Source organism: Saimiri boliviensis, chromosome 2 (genome assembly GCF_048565385.1).
Source record: "Saimiri boliviensis isolate mSaiBol1 chromosome 2, mSaiBol1.pri, whole genome shotgun sequence".
Taxonomy (NCBI): domain Eukaryota; kingdom Metazoa; phylum Chordata; class Mammalia; order Primates; family Cebidae; genus Saimiri; species Saimiri boliviensis.
The window spans coordinates 6,115,774-6,139,709 of record NC_133450.1 but is presented as its reverse complement, the minus strand read 5'-3'; the positions used below and the strand labels follow the sequence as shown (position 1 = coordinate 6,139,709).

Here is a 23,936-nt window from a genome sequence, read left to right as displayed (position 1 = left end):
AGGATGGTGACCTCTGGCTGCATTTGTATTGCTGCAAAGGACATGATTGTGCTCTTTTTTTGTGACTGCATAGTATTCCATGGTGTACATGTACCACATTTTCTTTATCCAGTCCACTGTTGGGCATCTAGATTGATTTCCTTTATTTACTATTGTGAATAATGCCACAGTGAACACACTAGTCCATGTGTATGTGTCTTTTTTAGTAGAACGATTTATTTTCCCTGCAATCTCACCAACATGTTATTTTTTTACTTAAAAAAAATTTTTTTTGCTTAAATTTTTTTTTTTAACTTTTTAATAATAGTCATTATGACTGGTGTGAGATGGTACGGTATATCATTATGGTGTTGGTTTGCATTTCTCTGATGATTAGTGGTGTTGAGTATTTTTTTGTGCCTGTTGGCTGCATGTTTGTGTTCTTGAGAAATACCTTTGCATCTACTTTGCCTTTTTCCTTCTGTTTTGTTTTTTGTTTGTTTGTTTTGTGAAAGCAAGTTAATTAAAGAAATGGCTACTTCATAGACAAAGCAACCTGCCCGTGTTTTAATGGAATTATTAGTTTTTTGCTTGTTTGATTAAATTCCTTATAGATTCTGGATGTGAGACCCTTGGATGCATAATTTGTGAATATTTTCTCCCATTCTGTAGGTTATCTGTTTACTCTGTTAATAGTTTCTTTAGCAGTACAGAACCGCATTAGTTTAATTAAGTCTCACCTAATTTTGCTTTTGTTGTGGTTGTTTTTGGGGACTTAGTTATAAATTCTTTGCCAAGGCTGATGTCCAGAATTGTATTTCCTAGATTTTTTTTCTAAGGTTATAGATTTGAGAATTTTACTTTTAAGTCTTTATTCCTTTGGTTAATTTTTATATATGGTGAAAGATAAAGGGGTCTAGTTTCATTCTTCTGCATGTGGCTAGGTAGTTATCCCAACAGTCATTTATTGAATACAGTCCTTTAGCCATTGCTTATTATTGTTGACTTTGTTGAAAATCAGATGGTTGCAGTTTTGTGGCTTTAGTTTTGGGTTCTGTATCCTGTTCCCCTGATGTGTGATTGTTTCCATATCAGGTACCGTGTTGTTTTGTTTACTATACCTTGTAGTACAGTTTGAAGTTGAATAATGTGGTAGTTCTGGCTTTGTTCTTTTTGTTTAGGATGGCTTTGGGTATTTGGGCTCTTTTTTGGTTCCATATGAATTTTAGAATTGTTCTTTCTGCTTTCATGAAAAATGACATGGTAGTTTGATAAGGAACAGTTATGAATCTGCATATTGCTTTGGGCATTGTGGCCATTTTAATGATACTGATTCTTCAGTTCGTAAGCGTGGAATGTTTTTCCATTTGTTTTTGTTGTCTGTGATTTCTTTCAGCAGTGTTTGGTAGTTCTCCTTATAGAGATCTTTTATCTCCTTGGTAGTTGTATTCCTATGTGAGTGTGGCTATTATCAGTAGGATTGCATTTTTAATTTGGCTGTCTCCTTGAATGTTACTGGTATATATTAAATGTTACTGAATTTTGTACATTGATTTTGTATCCTGAAACTTTACTGATGTTATTTGTCAGTTCTGGGAGAGTCTTTAAGGTTATTTCTACATGTAAAATCATCATCAGTGAAGACTGATAATTTGACTTCTTTTTCTATTTGGATACATTTTTATCTTTGTCTTGCCTGATCGCTCTGGCCAGAACTTCAGTACTATAGGTCTGGTGAGTATGTGTGGGGCATTCTTTTCTTAAGTGGAATGCTTCCAGCCTTTGCCTGTTGAATATGATGCTGGCTTTGGGTTTATCATAGATGGCTCTTATTATTTTGAGCTATGTTCCAAACTATGTCAAAGCCTAGTTTGTTGATGTTTTTATCATGAAGAGATGTGGGATTTTATTGAAAGCCTTTTCTGTGTCATTTGAGATTACCATATGGTTTTTGTATTTAATTCTGTTTATGTGGTGAATTACATTTATTGGTTTGCATATGTTGAATCAGTCCTGTATCCCAAAAATAAAGCCCAGTTAATTGTGTTGAATTAACTTTTTGATATGCTACTAGATTCGGTTTGCTAGTATTTTGTTGAATATTTTTGTTCTGTGTTCATCAGGAATATTGGCCTGTAGTTTTCTCTTTTTTTGTTGTGTCTTTGACAGATTTTATCAGAGTGATACTTGTTTTGTATAAAGTGTGTTAGGGAGGATTCTCTTCTCCTTAATTTTTTGGTAAGTTTCATTAGGATTGGACCAACTCTTCTTGTATATCTGATAGAATTTAGCTGTAATGCCACATGGTCCAGGACTCTTTTTGGTTGATAGGTTTTTAAATTGCTGATTCAGTTTTGGAGCTTGATATTGGTCCATTGAGAGTTTTGATTTCTTCTTGATACAGTCTTGAGAGGTTGCGTGTTTCCAGGAATTTATCCACTTCCTCTAGATTTTCCAGTTTATATGCATGAAAGTGTTCCTAACAGTCTCTGAGGATCTTTTTTATTTCCATGGGATCCACTGTAGTGTCACCTTTCTTGTTTCTGATTGCGCTTATTTGGGTCTTCTCTTTCTTTTTTCTTTGTTAATCTAGATAGCAGTCCATCTTGTTTATTGAAAAGTTCTCTTTTGAAGAGGGAAAGAGACTTGGAGAAAGAAGCAGAGTTATTAGTTCCTCAGCCCAAGATAAAAATCCCAGTTTGCTTAATTACTGGGTTAGTGCTGTTTTCATAAACCTCAGGTTACCTAATTGACATCACTCCAGGAGGATAAACAGATTGAGGGTCTGAATGATCCATAAGCAATTTGTGTAATCAGTCTTGGATAGTTGTCTATACAGAAAGGCATGCCTGTATTTAAGCACTAGAATTTGAGGTAATAGAATTAAAAGCCATGGGCTTTAATGAGTACATTTCTTAAACTAGTAATGCCATAAATTGACTTGACCAGCACAGTTTATAAAACTCAGTGATTTTAAACCTCCTTAATCTCTATCTCCTTTGATTTATTTGGAACATATTTACTGTTATCAGTTCTGTGTTAATACTGGTTATGTTTTTTAGTAAATCTTATTTCCATTGTTGTTTTAGGCTAGCACAAATAAGCCATGTATCATCTTGAAGTACCACCATTCTTCAATTTGTCTTTATCTTGTCCTCTGATGCTTTCTTGTTCCTTGTATTCTTTCATCACTATGCCAGTTCCATTAATAAAGTTTCCTCAGTGTATTTCATTAATAAAGGTCGCTATATCCTTTTATCCATTTGACAAACATTTACTGGGAACCTACTTATTAGCACATATTTACAGGAGAACAAAAAATTAAGATATAGTGCCTTCCCCCAGGAGATTCACAATAATAAGTAACTACAATGCAGCAATTTATGTTTTGTATATAAAGGTATGTATAAAATACTGAGAAAGAAGCAGATTGTTCTACTTGAAGAGTTTGAGGAGACTTAGGGAAAAATAGTAAAAACTGAGATTGAGGGAGTGGAGGGTAATATTGGTTAAAGAAAGAATGTCAGTGTTTTAGAAATAGGTCGTGAACTTCTCTATTAAGTATTCTGTGCTGGCTAGAGCAGAGTAGGAGGTTATGACAGATGAGGATGAAAATTTTGACAGTTTATAATGAATGTTGTCATAGAATGTTTTTAATATGATGAGATTTGCATTTTAAAAATAGTACTTTGGTAGTATAGTGGTGGATGGTTTAGGCAGGGGTGTCTAATCTTTTGGCTTCCCTGGGCCACATTGGAAGAAGAATTGTCTTGGACCACACATAAAATGCACTAGCACTAATGATAGCTGGTGAGCTTTAAAAAAAACCGTGAAATGAGTTTCATTATGTTTTAAGAAGGTTTACAGAATTGTGTTGCGCCACATTTAAAGCCATCCTGGGCCTCAGGCTGGACAAGCTTGGTTTAGAGTGAAGAGGCATTTGGGCTGTGAGACTTGGTTTTTACAGTCGTTGTCTTTTTTTTTTTAAGACAAAATTTCACTCTTGTTGCCCAGGCTGGAGTGCAATGGCGCAATCTTGGCTCACTGCAACCTCTACCTCCCAGGCTCAAGCAATTTTCCTGTCTCACAAGTAGCTGGGATTACAGGCATGTACTATCACATGCCTGTAATTTTGTATTTTTAGTAGAGATGGGGTTTCACCATGTTGGCCAGGCTGGTCTCGAACTGCTGACCTCAGGTGATCTACCCACCTGTGGCCTCCCAAAGTGCCGGGATTATAGGCATGAGCCATTGTGCCCAGCCGTTACAGTCTTCTATGGATAATAATGTTCCAGTCTTTAAAGATGATAATGTGCCGGTTTTCTAATGGGGAGCCAGTAGAAACAGAATTTAGAGACGGATTGGTTTAAGGTATGAAAAATCTCCAATATAGATCTGCAATTTTTCTTTTTTTTTCTTTTGAATAATTAGCTTATGTACATGGATCTGCAATTTTTAATGTGATCTATTAGGTAGAAACTAGTAATCTTCAGTTTTAGAATTCAAAAAACAGTTAAAATAATGGCAAAGGAAGCCATTACTTATAGAAAGACAAAGGAAGACTGACGTCTTAGACAAGGGGACATTAGGAGAGGAGGCGGAGTCACTGAAAGATATTGAAAGATATTTAGGTAATGGTTTATGAAAATAGTACAGGAACCAGGGAGTAGAGAATGTGAGCAAAGAGGTTACTAATGGTATCACTTCCTGCAGACATGTGAAAGAGAACAGCATTGACGAGACCATTGGATTTCCCTGTTATGACAACAACTTTACTAGAATGGTGAAAGTGGAAATCAAATTGCTGTGAGTTCAGACATTAATAGAAAATGAGACATTAATAGAATATGGAGAATAGTGAGGAAAGTTCTTGATTATACTCCCAGTGGATTCCATGAAACTGATTTATGTCCTACTTAGAACATCTTTGTAAATCAAAGAAACTGATTGGAGTTGTATCTATGGATGTGTCACTGCCAGTTAGGTTTAACAACTTCTTCAATTACTTAGGTGTTCTACAGACGCTGTCCTGACAGTGTGATAAACATTTTTTAAGCTGTGTACAATGAAGCCATAAGTTTCCTGAGAGTACTCAGCAACTCTGTTGTAGGACTTCTTCCTGTGGGTTCAGCCAGAGGAACTTCTTGTTACATCTATCTTATATAATGGATTTCTGAGTAAGGTTTTATTTGGGGGAAGAGTAGATTGGAAATGAATGAAAACTTCCAACACATGAAACAAATCTGATTAATTTTTTTCAATATCACAGGGCTTTAAGAAATCAGTAGGAAGAAGATAATTCTATGAAAAAGCAGTTCATAGTGAAAGAAATGTAAATGGCCATAAACATAAGCTATCATGTCTAGCTTAATAAGTGTAAGTCAGAATCACTCTAAAATTTGTTTTAGCATTTCAGATTGGTAAAACAGGATTTGGTAATGTCTAATGTGGGTAAGAATATAGTATAATAGGATTATAAACTGTCACAAGATTTTTGGAATGTAATTTGGCAAGTTATAAAAATGTATGTCTTCTTTGGCCTTACATCCAATAGTTTTAGCACTTTGGATATTCATAGTGCTAACACCTAACTCACTGTGTTTTGTTTTGTTTTTTTCCCAAGGCTTGCTATCATTCCAGATGATTTTAGTGCCCCTGTGTATAGTCCCTAGATCACCATCATCTAGGAACTTGTTAAGAATACACATTCTCGGCCGGGCGCGGTGGCTCAAGCCTGTAATCCCAGCACTTTGGGAGGCCGAGGTGGGTGGATCACAAGGTCGAGAGATCGAGACCAACCTGGTCAACATGGTGAAACCCCATCTCTACTAAAAATACAAAAAATTAGCTGGGCATGGTGGTGTGTGCCTATAATCCCAGCTACTGAGGAAGCTGAGGCAGGAGAATTGTTTGAACCCAGGAGGCGGAGGTTGCGGTGAGCCGAGATCGTGCCATTGCACTCCAGCCTGGGTAACAAGAGCAAAACTTCGTCTCAAAAAAAAAAAAAAGAATACACATTCTCAGGCCCATCCCAGACTTAACTGAATCAGAAACTCTGGAGGTAGAGCCCAACAATCTGAACAACAAGCTTTCCTGGTGTGGCTCTGATGTACTTAAGTTTGAGAATCTCTGTCATTTCATTTCCCTAATCTACTTATTTCCTGTAAAATACCCTTTACCCCAGCTTCCCACTTCTGTGGCTCTTACGTTACACCCATGCCAGATCTCCAGCTGACTTTGCAAAATCATCTTTTTTTCTGCCTCTTCCTAAAATATTGCTCCTTGGGGTTCTATCCAGTCCCCTATTTCTTCTTATTTTGTATACTTTCCGTAGACAGTCTTTGGAAATCTCCAAATCTGATGTCTCTTTTGAGCTTAAAACCTATGTGTCCCTCCGCCGAATAGGCACCTCCACAATCAGCGTTGCACCAAATTCTGTCAAATCCACATCCTCATTACCCATAAATCCATCTATTTTTTTCTGTTCCTACTGCCATTAACCTCATCTAAACCATCATCTCTTAGCTAGAAATCTACAACTGGCTCTTAAATGATTCCCTTATATTTAGTTTTATCATCTAGTTCTTTGCAGATGGCTTCCATTGTCCTGCATTGCTTGCCTGTACAGCTTTATTTTTTGCTTTATCTCTTCTCAGATTCTCTATTCCAACGAGGTAGAATTTGGTTTCTTGAAAATACTATGGGTTTTATTTGCATTTGGCTTGGTTTGAGTTTACTTTTTTTCTCTACTGCCTCCTGGCTTTCTCACCTACAATACTGTCTTCCAATTTTACTCTTGAATTGTCTTAATCTAGTCATTCTTCAGGCCTGAGTTTAGATTTTAACTTTGGTTTGGTCAGGCATCCTGTGACCTCCTTAGCCCCTCCATATTTTGTTTACCATTCACTTGTATAATTGCCCATATTCTTGCCTGTATTCTTTCTTAAGCTGTAGGAAGTGTGACCTCAGGTCCTCTAATTATGTTGTCTGAATTATTTGTTTATTTCTGTTCAGGATGTGTAGCGCTAACCTTGGAAGTATTACACCGAAAGTATTTATTCACTGACTTCTCAATGCTTCTTAGATTCTTAAATTCTAGTAGTGATAATTCAGTGACTTTATTTATTCCTTTTTAAAAAATTATTCCTTAGCAACTGGTATTTAATAGACATGCATCTTCGATTAAGTCACTGGAAGTATATTTTATCCCTTGCTTTCATAAACTATGTCAATATTGTATACTTCAGAGATTTGTGCTATAATACCATCAAGGCTAAGTGGGGTTTCCCTGCATACACAATGGGCTGTGCTTCCATAGTCATGGAGATAACAGTATACTTTGAGAACTCTTTCCTTGTCACTATATTTGTCCTTGATGCTTTCCTAAGATTAATGAAAATTACTTTTCTGAATTACGTATAATTTGTAACCAAATAAATGTCATTCTACCTGTATTCGTCCTAGTAGTTGGTTGGTTTTTTTCATGCAGTTGTTTAGGGCCTAAATTTCCTCTTTGTGACCCATAGGGTACCTGGGGTCATAAGGAGGAAATTGGTACCTCTATGGTATCCTTTACCTTTATTTTATTTTATTTATTTATTTATTTATTTATTTTTATTTATTTATTTTTTTGAGACGGAGTTTCACTCTCGTTACCCAGGCTGGAGTGCAATGGCGTGATCTCAACTCACCGCAACCTCCGCCTCCTGGGTTCAGGCAATTCTCCTGCCTCAGCCTCCTCAGTAGCTGGGATTACAGGCACGCGCCACCATGCCCAGCTAATTTTTTGTATTTTTAGTAGAGATGGGGTTTCACCATGTTGACCAGGATGGTCTCGATCTCTCGACCTCGTGATCCACCCGCCTCGGCCTCCCAAAGTGCTGGGATTACAGGCTTGAGCCACCATGCCCGGCCACCTTTATTTCTTTCACCATCTAATGTCTATTAGACGTATAGTCACTTTACATTGTCAACCTTATAGTAATGCTTTTCTGTTTTGTAACTGATTATTTCCTGTTTGGTCAGTAGGTAAATTCAGAAAATTTTAAATCAATATGTTCATAATGTTGTAACTATATAAAAAATAATCGTAAAACCAAGTAGTTCAGTGGACCCAGAGAGAAGTAAATCCTCTAAGTCTGTGCTGCTCTATGGAGAATGTTTCTAGCATCCAAATCAGACACTTATACCTTACATTCAGTCTTAACCACTATCACAAATGGGGTTGTGAAGCTACCTAGGCTGGAGCAATTAAGTGAAGTCCTATGGTTTGTACCCTCCTGAGACAAGAGACAAACTAAACCACAGTGTGTGTTATTCTCATTACAGTAGAGCATCTCATCTTTTACAGTGTAAAAAAATTCTTAATTAGAATTGGCTCATTTTACTTTTTTATTAGGTCATCAAATACATTGAATTAAGTGTGTCAAGTACATTAACCTTAAAAGTATATTTGTCTTACCACCACCTACATCACGGTATAGAACTTTCCCAATACCCAGAATGTTGATCCTTGTGCCTGGCCCTTTCCAACCAGTATCTGTCTCCCCTCTGCTACCTACCCTGACGTCTGTCACCATGAGGTAGTTTTGCCAGTTCTTGAACATCATTTAAATGGAATCATATAGCATGCCTTCTTTTGTGTACATATGTCTGCTTCAGTTAAGATAATATCTTTTGAGATTTCTGTAAGTTACTTCAGTGTCTTGATAATATACCTTTAGGAGATTTTTTGTTGGTTGGTTTGCTTTTGGCTACGTGAAAAAATCAGAGACTATCCCTGTATGTTTTTTGGTGGGCATACACTAATTTTCTTGGGGGCAGATACTTAGGAGTAGAATTTCTAGCTTTAGTAGATACTGTCAAGTGGTTTTCTGAAGTCATTGTACCTATATTCCTTCTAGCTATAGGTGAGAGCTCTAGTCTTTGCTCATACGTCTGTCACCCATCTTTTAAAATTTTGACTATTCTAGTGAATTGTGATTTTAATTTGCAGTTTTCTGGTAGTGTTATAGAACATTTTTCCATACATTTATTAAACAGTTGGGTATCCCTTTTTATGAAGTGCCTGTTCGAGTCATTTACCCATTCTTAAAAATTGGTCGTTTTTTTCTGTGATTTACTTTGTAAGAATTCTTTATTCTGATGAGTCTCTTGATAGCTGTATTTATTACAACTATTTTCCCCAAATATGTAGCTTGCCTTTTTTTTCTCTAAAACAAATACAATTTTTTAAATGGATAAAAGTTTCCCTTTTGTTGTCTAATTCATGTCTTTCCATATATGATTGCTGCTATTTAAGAAATCTTTGCTTACCTTAAGTTCTATTTATTTTTAAGGTGCTGAGAATTTATGGAGACTGCTTTGATAACATGTAACTTAAGAGTTGTATGTCTCATGGTGGAGTAAATTGAATGCCCACTATCATTTCTCCACAGGGAAACAGAAAAGTAGGGACTTGAGTGTTCTAGGTAGGAAATTTAGCACAAGAGCTATAGTATATTGTCTGTTTTAGAATATATGTTTCAGGGATCAGAGCTGAAGTACATACTAAAATAACCTTTTTTTTTTTTTTACTTTGAAAAGTTAATTTACCTTTTCAATCTTTCCTCAGCATAAATGCAACAAATTCTTGCATAACAAAGTATCAGTTCCTAGCAGCCTCTATTGCCAAGAGTTCATTTTCTTGCTTTCTTGATTTGCTGATTCATGGTTCCTGAACTAAAACAACTTCCTAGTTTCATTGAAATGTGAAATAAGACAGTTGTCAAATTGTGGTAGTAAGGTTAAGTATATAGACAGAATAGGCCGGGCGCGGTGGCTCAAGCCTGTAATCCCAGCACTTTGGGAGGCCGAGGTGGGTGGATCATGAGGTCGAGAGATCGAGACCAACCTGGTCAACATGGTGAAACCCCGTCTCTACTCTACTAAAAATACAAAAAATTAGCTAGGCATGGTGGTGCGTGCCTATAATCCCAGCTACTCAGGAGGCTGAGGCAGGAGAATTGCCTGAACCCAGGAGGCGGAGGTTGCGGTGAGCCGAGATCGCGCCATTGCACTCCAGCCTGGGTAACAAGAGCGAAACTCCGTCTCAAAAAAAAAAAAAAAAAGTATATAGACAGAATAAATTATTGCTGAGTATTAGTAATTTAAACTTTTTCAAATGTTACTAAACTTTTAGTAAATATAAACTTAAATGTTGAGGGGAGGCAGGGAAGAATTGGAGAGGGTGTATGAAGCAGATTCTTTTTGTTTGTTTTCTCCAGATGTATGCTTACCCAGAAGCGGATTCTTTAGGACCTGATATGCCTTTGTTATGGTCTTTGCCTTTGATTCTAAGATAAAGCCATGAGAGAGGGTTTTGGGCAGAGGAATGACATGGTCAGAGAGGGTTGCTTTGACTGCCAGTGTTTAAAAAAATAATCTTATAAGTGGGAACAGGGAGACAGATCGAGAAATTATTATAGCAGTCCAAGTGAGAAGTTATAGTGGTTTGGATTAGGTTGGTAGCAGAGAAGATAGTGAAAAATGTTTGGAGTTTGGATATATTTTCAAGGTAGAACCAGGGATTAGATACAGGAAAGATGAGTCAGGAGTAACTGCAAGGTCATCATGACTTGTGATTATGATTAGCTAATTCAGATGACAATAAATGTTACATTTTTACAATCAGAAATTTGAGCAAAGGCAGGGTGTGGTGGCACATGTCTGTAATCTCAGCACTTTGGGAATCCAAGGCAGGTGGATCACCTGAGGTCAGGAGTTCAAGACCAGCCTGGCCAACATGGTTAAACCCTGTCTCTACTACCAAAAATAAATAAATAAATAAATAAATAAATAAATAAATAAATAAATAAAATTAGCTGGGTGTGGTGGCATGCACCTGTAATCCCAGCTACTTGGGAGGCTGAGGCAGGAGAATTGCCCGAACCCAGGAGGCAGAGGTTGCGGTGAGCCAAGATGGCGCCATTGCACTCCAGCCTGGGCAACAAGAGCAAAACTCCGTCTCAAAAAATAAATAAATAAATAAATAAATAAATAAATAAATGTGTTAATCGCTTGATTATAATTCTGCAACCCAAGTGCCCAGCAGTACAGGAAGATGGAGTGTGATACAGCCATTAAAAATGGTTTGTGAGCTAGGCACAGTGGCACACACCTGTAATCTTAACACTTTGGAAGTCCAAGGTGAAAGAATCACTTGAGCTCAGGTATTCAAGTTTATCGTGAGCTATGATCATGCCACTGTTCTCTAGCCTAGGCAGTAGAGTTAAACACTATCTCAAAAAGAGAGAGAGAGAAAAGGTTGTGAATTATTTTAAGGGCTCTGGAAAATGCCTGTGATGATATTAACAAAAAAGTCTAAGATGCAGAAATTTTTTTCTTAAAGAAGAAAAGCTTATGAATTATTTTAAGAGCTCTGGAAAATGTATATGATAATGTTAACTAAAAAATCTAAGATGCAGAATTATGTGTAGTCTTTATTTAAAAATTATCATACATTACAAAAGGAGAAAAAGTCCAAATTTCATAACAGTTTTATGGGTTTACCTATGGTGATTTTGATGTCCTCCTCTATGCTTGTCTATAATTTGTATTAGTATGTTGGGAAGAAAATGTTTTTAGAGGAAAATATTATATTCATTAGTCCTAAGTCAAAGTATAATATTGTTGATTTACTCAGTGCTACAAAAGGCATGGTTTAGCAATTGGCATTAATTAAAAAACAAAACTAAACAAAAACTTGTATTTCAAGTCATGTAGTTTCAAATCACATTTCTTTAGTTACTTCATTTGTTAAAACGGCATTCTCCCCATTTAATGCATCTGACAGTAAGCTCAGCATGTGTAGTAGGCATTCAGTAGAAGTCATTTTGTTTAACTAGAGAGCTGTCTTCCACTAAGAGACGTGACCTAATAACTATTTTCTATTTTGTTTTTGAGACTGAGTCTCGCTCTGTCACCCAGGCTACAATGTAGTGGCATGATACCAGCTCATTGCAACCTCTTCCTCCTGGATTCAAGCAATTCTCCTGTCTCAGCCTCCCAAGTAGCTGGGCTTACAGGCATATGCCACTATGCCCAGCTAATTTTTGTATTTTTAGTAGAGACAGGGTTTTGCCACGTTGACCAAGGCTGGTCTCGAACTCGTGACCTCAGATGATCCACTCACCTTGGCCTCCCAAAGTGCCGGGATTACAGGCATGAGCCACTGTGCCAGCCAATAACTATTTTCAATTTGTGATGACAGCAAATCTTTGTCCAGAGAATTTTCTTATTAATGACCAGAGTGATACTTGCTTCTTCAGAATGCCTGTTCATGAAGATGGATGCTCACTTTCTTTTACCTCCTTATTATCAGATAAACTAAAGAAGCAGTCTTGTCCTAGTAACTGTTGGCTGATATTTGCTCATGTCAGTCCTGGTGGTCCATGCCAGGTTTAGATAGCTTTTTAGGCTAAGGTCAGCTGTCAGAAATCATTAGGGTTTGTCATATCAGAAAAGCAATATGAATAATACATGTATAAATAAGATATGTTTGTTTGGCAATCAAGGCATCTGACTTTTGGCCAATACTTTTCTTATTTATTGACATAAAATCTGTAACATAAAACTCATGATTTTAATTATAGTCATCCTTAGTATGCTGAGGATTGGTTCCAGGATCCACACCCTCTACCCTAATATACCAAAATCTGTGCATACTCATGTCAGCTTAGCAGAGCCCGTGTATACAAAAATTCGACCATCCATATATGCAGGTTTCACCTCCCATAAATAACTGTATTTTTGATCCACATTTGTTTGAAAAATATCCATGTATAAGTGGACCCACGCATTTCAAAGCTGTGTTGTTTAAGAAGCAACTGGTTTTTGTTGTTGTTTTGAGAAAGAGTCTGTCTGTCGCCCAGACTGGAGTTTACTAGTGGCACAGTCTTGGCTAACTACAACCTCTGCCTCCCAGGTTCAAGCGATTTTCCTTCCTCGGCCTCCCAAGTAGCCAGGATTACAGGTGCCCACCACTACAGTTGGCTAATTTTTGTGTACTTTTAGTAGAGACTAGATTTCACCATGTTGGCCAGGCTGGTTTTGAACTTCTGACCTCAAATGATTCACCCACCTCGGCCTCCCAGAGTGCTAGGATTACATACGTGAGCCACCATGCCCAGCCAGCAACTATATTTTAAAATATATAATCCAGTGGCTTTTAGTACATACATATTATTGTACAAACATCACCTAATTGCAGACTATTTTAATAACCTTATATCCATTAATCAGTCATTCACCATTCCCTTCTCCCCCTAGACACTGGCAACCACTCATCTGCTGGATTTAGCCAATTCTGGACATTTCATATAAATGAAATAATATAGTATGTTGCCTTTTGTGATTGGCTTCTTTAATGTTTTCAGGATTCATCCATGTCGTATTATGAATCATCACTTTACTTCTTTCCATTGCTGAATAATGGTTCCATTATATGGACATTTCCACTTTTTTTGGAATTGTGTTATGAACATACGAATATTTGTGTACAATTTTTCATCAAATACCTGTTTTTAATTCTCATGAATATATACATATATATACATCTCGAAGAATTGCTGGGTCATGTGGTAATGCTATGTTTAACTGTTTGAGGAACTATAAAATACATGAATTATTTTTAGACCACAGGTCTACTTCTGTGAAATATGGAGATTTACTCATTTAAAAAATAATCATTGAATACTTGCTACAGGTAGACAGTGTGCTAGACACCCAGGGATACTTTCATGGCATTAGGAGGAGAAAGATAGCTATTAAATGATTATAGAGATAACTGTCTAATTAAAATTATGATAAATTCTATAAAGGACATGTTTGAGGTACTGTGAGAACTGAGAGGGGATCTATATCTAAACGAGTGTGGAATCTCAGGAAAGGCTTTCTTGAGTGAGTTACCACTATATTGTAACTGAGTGAAGTAATATAGTAATAGCATTTAATATTTATTGGGTGCTTACTATCTGCCAGGCACTGTTCTAGTCTTACAACCGTATTTCTGAGATCTATTTTACAGATTAGTAACCTGAGGAATGGAGAGTTCAAAGAATTTACCTTCAATTCATAGCTAGTGAGTTGTGAGGCCGGCATTCAAACCTAGACTGTCCCACTTCAGAGTTCCATTATAATATTCTTGACTTTCCAAGGGAGGCAGCTTTATGCAGAGCCTCTGAGGAAGGGCAGTACTACTGTTTTGAAGGAAATACAAGAATACGAATGTAATAGGAGTGCACTGAAAGTGGCACACGAAAAGGTAGGATCTTGTGGAAGGAGAGAGGCCTATGAAGCTCAAGTGTGAAATGAGTCCAGATCGTCTGGTTCATTTTAAAGATGCTAATGGGGTTGGTCTACATGCATGTTTTTCCTGTCTTTCTCAGTGGGAATTATTCTTTTTCTTGTTCCACTGAGAGGAATGTTTACTATAGAACTAATGAAACTTAAGCTTCAAGTTCCTCACTTAGGTGGACTCCTGTGAGTTCTGGAAATTCTTACGAATTATAGAGTGTTCAGAAGAGACCAGGATGCAGTTAGTAAGCATTTTGGGTTAGTTTCCAAGAGCTCTCAGAATAAGGCTCCTGAAATTATGTCAGCTTTATGTATCACAAAACCTGGATCCATTTCTTAACATTTCTGTCAGCAATATCTCTCATTTCACATACTGATTTGGGTGGGGTGCCTCAAGGAAGGTGGCTGAGAATTGCTGTCTTAAGACATGATATCAGAGTCAAGAGACCCTGAAATGGGCCTGAACTTGGCATTAGTTGGTAAGTCATTAGGCTATACTAAAAACGGGGTAAAAGTAGAATATTTAAAATACAAGAAACATGGAAAAAATGTCTATGAAAATAAAGCTATACAAACTATGAAATTATTGTTTTGATCAGTACAATTACATCTGTCGACAGCCTATATGGATTTCAGTATTTTCAGCTTAGGGCATAAACATGTTGTAGCCATAGCCTAAACAGCTTTTGGAACTACGTTCTATAAATGTGTGGAAAACACTCTTGGCTGGAAACTTTCTCATCTATTTTTATTCTTGGTTTCAGGCGCCTGATCACAGATTCAAAAGTTAAATTAAAGTATCAGCATTTAATAACAAATAGCTTTGTAGAGGTAAGTGATTTATTTTCCTTCTTGTAAGAAGGAATTCTGTTTATTAATAGAAATACTATTTTAAAAAATTATGGTCTATTAACAGTAAACAAATCTTTATTGCATTTATGAAGGATACCAAAATACCTTTATTCTCAAAAGAGTATGACAGGCCGGGTGTGGTGGCTCACGCCTGTAATCCCAGCACTATGGGAGGCCAAGGCGGGCGGATCACCTGAGGTCAGGAGTTCGAGACTAGCCTGGCCAACATGGCGAAACCCCATCTCTACTGAAAATAGAAAAACTAGCCGGGCACAGTGGCATGAGCCTGTAATCCTAGCTACTTGGGAGGCTGAGGCAGGAGAATTGCTTGAACCCAGAAGGTGGAAGTTGCAGTGAGCTGAGATGGCACCACTGCACTCCAGCCTGGGTGACACAGTGAGACTCTCTCTTAATAAAAACATAAAATAAAAGAGTATGACAAACTAGCAAGTAGATCTATTCATAGACTTAAGTTTGGATAATAAAATTATTTTTACTGTATTCTTCCTTTATTTTTCTTTATCCCTAGCAGAGAATTGTAGTAGATTACTAATCATGTCATGTTTAATCATGTTTGAGAGTCTAACCCTGCTGTTTCTCTGCTTGTTTTAGGTTTCATTACCAGTAAATCTTGTTAATAAAGAATGCTGTACTTTACTGGACCATGTTTTTGCCCATTTGTTCTATGATTCCTTTTGTGCTACAGTGGCAGAGTTTCATAGTTGCTACAGAGACTGTTCTGGCCTGCAAAACCAAAATTCTTTACCCTTTTGGCTCTTTACAGAGGAGTTTGCCAGCCCCTGTATGACATCAGTGTAACTTGGTGTTTTAATTTTAGAAAGTAATTATTTCCGTTAGAGATTAAACCTGGAGGCCGGGCGTGGTGGCTCATGCCTGTAATCCAAGCACTTTGGAGGCCAAGGTGGGCGGATCACCTGAGGTCGGGAATTCAAGACCAGCCTGACCAACATGGTGAAACCCCATCTTAAAAAAAAAAAAAAAAAGATTAAACCTGGAAATAGCCTATTTTAGAAATAGTATATTATTTGAAATGGTCAATGGACTTCTGAATTCTGGTTTAGAGTGTTTTGTTTCATAGTAAAAATACTATAAAAGTTATATTTCCTTTTCAGGAACTAAAGTACACTCTTTGCCTGTGGCTTAGGAACTGGCTTTTTTTTTTTTTTTTTTTTTCTTACAAGAGCTCTTTGTGGGAGAAGTTGTATGCATATCCTTTAGCTTAGCTTGAACTATTCTGTCGCATCCAGACACTTTCCTTGATCAAGAGTATATCTAGTTTTCTTGTGTCTTTTGAAAATTGTCTTAAAATAGAACCGTAAGTAAATTAGTGATGTTTAATGATCACATATTTAAAGTTATTCAGTGGGATTTTGAAGATAGAACAAGAGATAGTTCATAAATTTTACAAAACCAGGTCTTCAGGGATCAGTCATCTTAAAAAAAAAACAGTACATCTCAAAATGTTACTGTAGAAGACCAAAGCAAGTTTTCATAAGCTTGTATCAACCTCCCCCATTTGCCCCTTGTACCAGAGAAGCAATATAAATAATTGCCTGATGTGCTAGGAAATCTTGCATTGTGACCTAATTTAATTTTCTGCCTTTTTGTGAGGCAGGGCTTATTCTGTCACCCAGGCTGGAGTGCAGTGGATGATCACAGCTCTCTAGCCTCCACCTCTTGGGTTCAAGTGATCCTCTTGCCTCAGCCTCCTGTGTAGTTAGAACTGTAGGCACATACCATCATACCTGGCTAAATTCTGTTTTTTTTTTTTTTTTTTTTTTTTTAAAGTAGAGGCAAGGTCTTGCTATGTTGCCCAGGCTGGTCTTAAGCAGTTGACCTCAAACAGTCCTCCCACCTTGGCCTCCCAAAGTTTTGGGATTATAGGTGTGAGCCACTGTGCCTGGCCACCTGTCATTTTTTATTTTCTAACTTGTATTTCAGTGCAATCGACTGTTAAAGTGGTGTCCTGCCCCAGATTGCCACCATGTTGTTAAAGTCCAATATCCTGATGCTAAACCTGTTCGCTGCAAATGTGGGCGCCAATTTTGGTAAGCAAGTGATTTCCTAAATTGAAATAGTGCACAAAGCATTTCTATTTCTTTTGTTTATTCTTGGTATTAAAATAGCAGAAAAAAGTGTGTACCTTAGGCAGGGAGATGTTTAATACTAAAAATAGTGTGTATCTTTTTGAGAATTGGATGAAAAGGTCACATCTTACAATTTTTTCTCTTTCCTTGATGTTCTAACTTTTGGGTATATATAGATATATGTGTATGTGTGTGTATATTTTTTGTTTTTGAGACAGAGTCTCGCTCTGTCACCAGGTTGGAGTTCAGTGGCACAATTTCACCTCACTACAACCTCTACCTCTCAGGTTCAAGCGATTCTCCTGACTCAGCCTCCTGAGTAGCTGGGACTACAGGTGTGTGCCACCACACCCAGCTGATTTTTGTATTTTTAATAGAGACACGGTTTAGCTGTGTTGGCCAGGATGGTCTCGATCTCTTGACCTTGTGATCTGCCCGCCTCAGTCTCCCAAAGTCCTGCAATTACAGGCATGAGCCATCGTGCCCGGCCTGGATGTATTTTTTTATGGAGAAAATATACAGCTGTAATCAATATCTTCCTTTATGTTCCACTGTAACTTAATGGGAGCTAACTTGTAGATCTGGGACTGTGACTTTTTCTTTACTCTGCCAAATTTTAACCTTACTTATGCAAAGGAAATGTGCAGATAAATTCAGGTGATGGTCTCCTTTTTAACTAAGAGTTTTCATATGACTCCTCTTGCCCAGCTTTCTTGGTAACTTGGGCTTTTGGAGTTCTATAGTATACTCTTTAGTCTTTGAATTCTAGATTTGAACTACCAGGAAGTTTCGAGTGCTACATATTAGGGGGTGTCTTAATCAGTTCAGGCTTCTTTACAGGTGTTCTCATTTTTTCCAAAATGAATAGGCTAAAATTTTTTCACATTTTTAACTTCTTATTTCCTTTTGATTAACAGTTTATCTCTAGGTCATTCATCTCTTCTTGCATTTTACTATAAACATACAAGAGAAGCTAAACTACACCTTCAACACTTTGCAATTTCCTCAACCAGATATTCAGTTTCATTTCTCTACCTTCCACAAAACACAATTCAGCCAACTTCTTTGCCACTTTATATCAGGAATGGCCTTTCCTCCAGTTTCTAATAGCATGTGCCTCATTTTCATCTGAGATCTCATCATAATGGCCTTTGCTGTCCATATTTCTAACAACATTCTGTTCATGGCCATTTATTTAGGTTTTCTCTATGATTGAGGCATTCGCCACACTTTGTCTTTCTGAATCTTCACCAGAATACCCTAACCTGTTCAGTTCATTCCCAGTGATCTAGACTTTTTCTAGCTTACACTTCCAAACTCTTATAGCCTCTGCTCATTACCTAGTTTCAAATCAGCTTTCACATTTTTGGTTTTGTTACAACAGCACCCTCACTTCTTGGTACCATTTTCTGTCTTAATCTTCAGGCTGTTATAATAAAATACCATAAACTGGGTGGCTCCTAAACAACAGAAATTTATTTCTTAGACTTCTTAAGGGTGAGAAGTCCAAGAACAAGGTGCCAACAGATTTATTGTCTAGTGATGGCCTGCTTTCTGGTTCATAGATGGTGCCTACTTGCTGGGTCCTCATATTGTAGAAAGGACAAGGCAGCTCATTTTTTTTTTTTTAAAGGATGCCAATTCCATTCACCTCCTAAAGTTGCCACGTCCTAATACTGTCACATTGATTATTAGATTTTAACATAATGCATTTTAGGGGACACAAACATATCCTGCTAGAAGTTAAGATGATTTTCTGCTCCTTTGGGTCTTGAGGAGTAAGAAGCCATCACCCAGGCTGGAGTGCAGTGGCATGACCTCAGCTCACTGTAACCTTTGCCTCCTAGGTTCAAGCAATTCTTATGCCTCCGGAGTAGCTGGGATTATAAGCGTGTGCCACCATGCTTGGCTGTTTTTTTTTTTTTTTTTTTTAATTTAATTGAATATTAATTAATTAATTTTAAGTAGAAACAGGGTTTTACCATGTTGGCCAGACTGGTCTTGGACTCCCGGCCTCAAGCGATCCACCTGCCTTGGCCCTGCCTAAGTGCTAAGATTACAGGCATGAAGCACTATGCTCGGCCAGATTTTTTAGGGGATGGTTGTTTGGGGGAGATAATTTTATTGGTATTTCATACCATTCTTTTTTTCCTCCAAACACCTATAGAATTACAATTAACACATCATTAATAATTTATTAACTGTCTCCAAAAAGAGCAGGTAAGCTCACACAAATTAAATGTGTAAAACACCTACTGTTTTGATAAAGATTAAATATGCATTGTTGTTTCAGAGTTTACCCTGTAGAGAAAATGTGGATAACACCTACTTCCAGTGTATTTTTAGTGTGACACATTTCAAACATAAAAGTATAGAGAATACAACAGTGGATACCTATGTAGCTACAATCCAGCTAAAGCAAAATTAGTATTTTGGTTTTTTTTCTTTTCATTAAGAGATAAAACATGACACATATAATTTGTAGCTCTTTGGTTCCCTGCTCTATCACATTTCCCATCTTTCTTTTCAGAAATAATCATTATCCTAACCTGATTTAAATCAATAATAGTTTATTCCTCTCTTTAGCAAAGGATTTTTTGCCATTTCTAAATTATTTAATTAGCTAATCTGCCATTTTATTTTCATCTTAAGCATTTGTGTTTATTCGCTAATTATAGTTCTTTTACAAATGTGCATGCCATGAACCTAGAAGAACAAAAGTGAATTACTGATTAGTATATGTTTAGTAAGTATTTAGTCTTTTAGTTTTATACCTTGCCCGGTACTATTTCCCTCTACAGGGCTGAGGTTCATTTGTTTAAGTAATACAAAGATGTGACCTATTTGCTTCCCATATATTGTTTACCATGTATTAGTGCTGTTATATAGGTAACCTACAAAGTCAGCCTTTTATTCTTCATTTAGGATGTTAAGTAAAAGATTAAAAATGCACTGGTGAAGCGTGGGTTGAAACTTCCCAATATGATCTGAGGCACCTTAGCAACAACTATTAAGAAATTGTCACCAAAGCATGTATTCATGCTTACATTCATTCTTCATTGCACGCATGTTGAGTACCCACTGTGTGCTGGTTCTAATACTGAATTCTGGGTAATTAACTGTAAAGCAGACATGGATTTTCTCCTTGTATTTGTCAGTCACTAGAAACTAGTCACAATACTGTGGAACTATAAGGCATGAAATGATTGGCTTATTTACTTACTTACAGTAGGTAGGTTTTAATTCTATTAACTCTTTGTGTCACTTAACAGCTTTAACTGTGGAGAAAATTGGCATGATCCTGTTAAATGTAAGGTGAGTTTATCTGACATTTTCATTTTTAAACAATGTAATGATACACTTCTAAGAGTGACTGAAAATCACAGCTGATGATTTTGTTATCTATCTATTGGTAGATTTTATTTTACCCTTTTAATTTCAGATGATCATTGCATATAATCAGAGGTAATTTCTTAGGATAAGTCAAGTCAGCCCCTGATTATTATTAGGATAACCGTGGCTAAGGCACCTCTTTGTCAGGCTTTGTAAGGGCTTCTCTTATAGCTGTAGGTTCCCCACTCAGCTTCTACCAAAGAAAATCTTGCTTTGGTTGATTTTCTATCTACTGAACATTACAGCTGTGGGATTTCTCTGGCCTTAGAGGAAGTGGGCCTAGTGATAATCTTATTCATTGGCTTTTACATTTAAGCTTGGTTATAGTTAAGTGGTAAAGTAAGTTGCTATTTTTTAAAGTCTTTTGTTATATCCTAACAGTGGTTAAAGAAATGGATTAAAAAGTGTGATGATGACAGTGAAACCTCCAATTGGATTGCAGCCAACACAAAGGTTGGTGTTTTCCTTCAGTAACTCTTGGTAATGAAAATGATAAGGATTGGTGCTTTGGCATTAGCAAAAGCAGTAGGTTGACCCACTTCTAGGCTTCGTTTCATCTTTTTCTCCATTGACTTTTTTTTTGAGAATGCTTGACTGTTATTTTTCTTTTCCTGTTTATTTTAGAATATTCAGTGCTTTACTAGAGTATGCATAGTTCTCTGCCTTAGGTTACTTCTACTGGAAAAATGAGTAGTGTACTAGATCGGAAAAAGCTGATAATTTTTGAAGTGTGGGATTTGTGCTTGGTTGCCTTTTAGTGTACAGATGTATTGGAGTTTACTTAGCTTGGTTCTGTTAGGCTAATTTACCTTTTTGTTTCTAATTATTTGCTTTGAAGTATATTGCTCTTGATACTAGTTTCAAAATTCAGTCTTTTTATGACCACAAACCACTTTCTTAACCCCAGACGAATGCCTTACAAGTGTTTTAATCTTGAGTACCCTTCTCCTCGATCACTAATATAATAAGCAAGCATTTGAATGCCAACCGTGTATCCAGCTAGTTTTTTAATACAAAGTTGCATGAATATCCATCCTTGGGTAATGAATGGTAGGATGGTTCATAGGTTATTCATTTTAGTAGTATTTTTCACATTACTACTGAAGATGATGCTTTAAAGAATGCTAAAGGCCGGGTGCGGTGGCTCACGCCTGTAATCCCAGCACTTTGGGAGGCCGAGGCAGGTGGATCATGAGGTCAAGAGATCGAGACCATCCTGGTCAACATGGTGAAACCCCGTCTCTACTAAAATACAAAAATTAACCGGGCATGGTGGTGCATGCCTGTAGTCCCAGCTACTCAGGAGGCTGAGGCAGGAGAATTGCCTGAACCCAGGAGGAGGAGGTTGCAGTGAGCCGAGATCATGCCATTGCACTCCAGCCTGGGTAACAAGAGCGAAACTCTGTCTCAAAAAAAAAAAAAGAATGCTGAATTGTTTGACCCATAGTATATAAAGTTATCTTTGCACTGTTCCGTCCCTCACTCATCACAGGACAATGAGAGTAAGAAGTGTGTAAATGATGAAGGCTGACACAGTTGTCTGTATGTGTTTAAGTATACATCTTGCATACTTACAGATAAAACATGAATATACATTTCTATCTCCCGGAAAGTAGTGAAACAGTAAATTTTTTGTGCCCTCCGAAACTATCATGATAAGCACAACTCATGTGAATCAAAGAATACCTTACTATAAATGTACTGTAATGTCAGAAAGTGTTTACTACTTGTGTTACTTTTTAAAAAATTCCAACCAAGCATTCTTTTTTGAAAATTGAAGATTTTCCCACAAGAAATGTTCATCAAAGTCCCAGAATCCTTAAATATGCTCTGAAAAACTCGTATTCAGAATAAGGCAGTTATATTTTCACTACATGGTTTAATTAAATGGTAGCCTTCTTTCTGCATCTAGTTAGAAATTCCTACTTTTAAGCCCCAAAGATGTTTAAAATAGAGAGTCCAGGCTTGACTATGTTTGGCTTGGTTTAGATTGTAGATTACCAAGGAAGAATGGCAATTTGTAAAGCAAATTTAGCTACTCAGTACTTTTGAGAGAATACTAAGGAGAAAGGTTTTAGAAGCTTTTATGATTATTAGCTCTCTAAACAGATTTGCATATTGTCAGTGATATTCTAATATTTTGAAGGTTTAATACTATTTGGTTAATTATAACTAAGAAATGTAGAATGAAACATATTTTATGCGCGAAATTTACTTGGTTGGAAAAATGTTAAATTTCTTATGTGGGTGATTTCAAAAATTTGATTGGAATTATATAATTAAAAAATTGTGGCCAGGCACGTACGTGGCTCACCCCTGTAATCCTAGCACTTTGGGAGGCCAAGTCAGGCAGATCACGAGGTCAGGAGTTCAAGGCGAGCCTGTCCTGTATAGTGAAACCCCATCTCTACTAAAAAATACAAAAATTAGCTGGGTATGGTGTTGCACACCTGTAATCCTAGCTACTCAAGAGGCTAAAGCAGGAGAATTTGTTTGAACCCTGGAGGCGGAAGTTGCAGTAAGCCAAGATTGTGCCACTGCACTCCAGCCTGGGTCACAGAGAGAGACCCTGTCTCAAAAAAAAAAAAAATTGCTATATTGGCCTATTTTGAATGGTTATCATTGATGAGCAGCATAGTCGGTTTCAAAAAGAAGGCCAAATTGTGCAAATATTAATAAATTGGGTGGTGTTTCCTCCTTGTGGGAGTTACAAATCTTGATCTCAAATGCAGAAACAAAAAAAAAAAAAAAAAAAATGGCCTACAGGGCAGTAACTTTGGCTTACTAGCAACCAAGAATATGATATGAGGCTAGGCACGGTGACTCACACCTGTAATCCTACACTTTGGGAGGCCAAGGTGGGCAGATTGCTTGAGCCTGAGAGTTTGAGACCAACCTGGGCAACATGGTGAAACCCCATCTCAACAAGAAATACAGAAATTAGCCAAGTGTGGTGGCGTGTACCTGTAGTCCCACTGCTTGGAAGACTGAGGCAGGAGGATGACTTGAGCCCTTGACGTCAAAGCCACAGTGAGCTGTGATTGTGCTGCCACACTCCAGCCTGGGCAACAGTAAGACCCTGTCTCAAAAAGAAAAAGAAAATGATTTGGACTTGGGGGAAAAAATCTAACATGACCCCTGTAGCATACTTGTTAAGAAGTCACAGTGAGAACAGTTTAAAACATGGGTATTAGGTAGGAGAAAGTTGGAAAATCCAGTAGCCACAGCATGAATTTTCCAGTCAAGGTCTGATTTCCTAGTTCCCTGACA

At 37.2% G+C, this 23,936-nt stretch overlaps 1 protein-coding gene across 1 annotated transcript in view; it reads left to right on the top strand.

The window, feature by feature from the left end:
• The window catches only part of ARIH1 (ariadne RBR E3 ubiquitin protein ligase 1), a 129,821-nt gene that overhangs the window by 80,291 nt on the left and 25,594 nt on the right, over positions 1–23,936 (top strand). The window contains exons 6-9 of the mRNA XM_039468840.2: positions 15,078–15,144; positions 17,128–17,234; positions 20,546–20,588; positions 21,048–21,119. Of these exons, the coding sequence (XP_039324774.1) occupies positions 15,078–15,144; positions 17,128–17,234; positions 20,546–20,588; positions 21,048–21,119 (289 nt within the window). The remainder of the gene's footprint in view (positions 1–15,077; positions 15,145–17,127; positions 17,235–20,545; positions 20,589–21,047; positions 21,120–23,936) is intronic.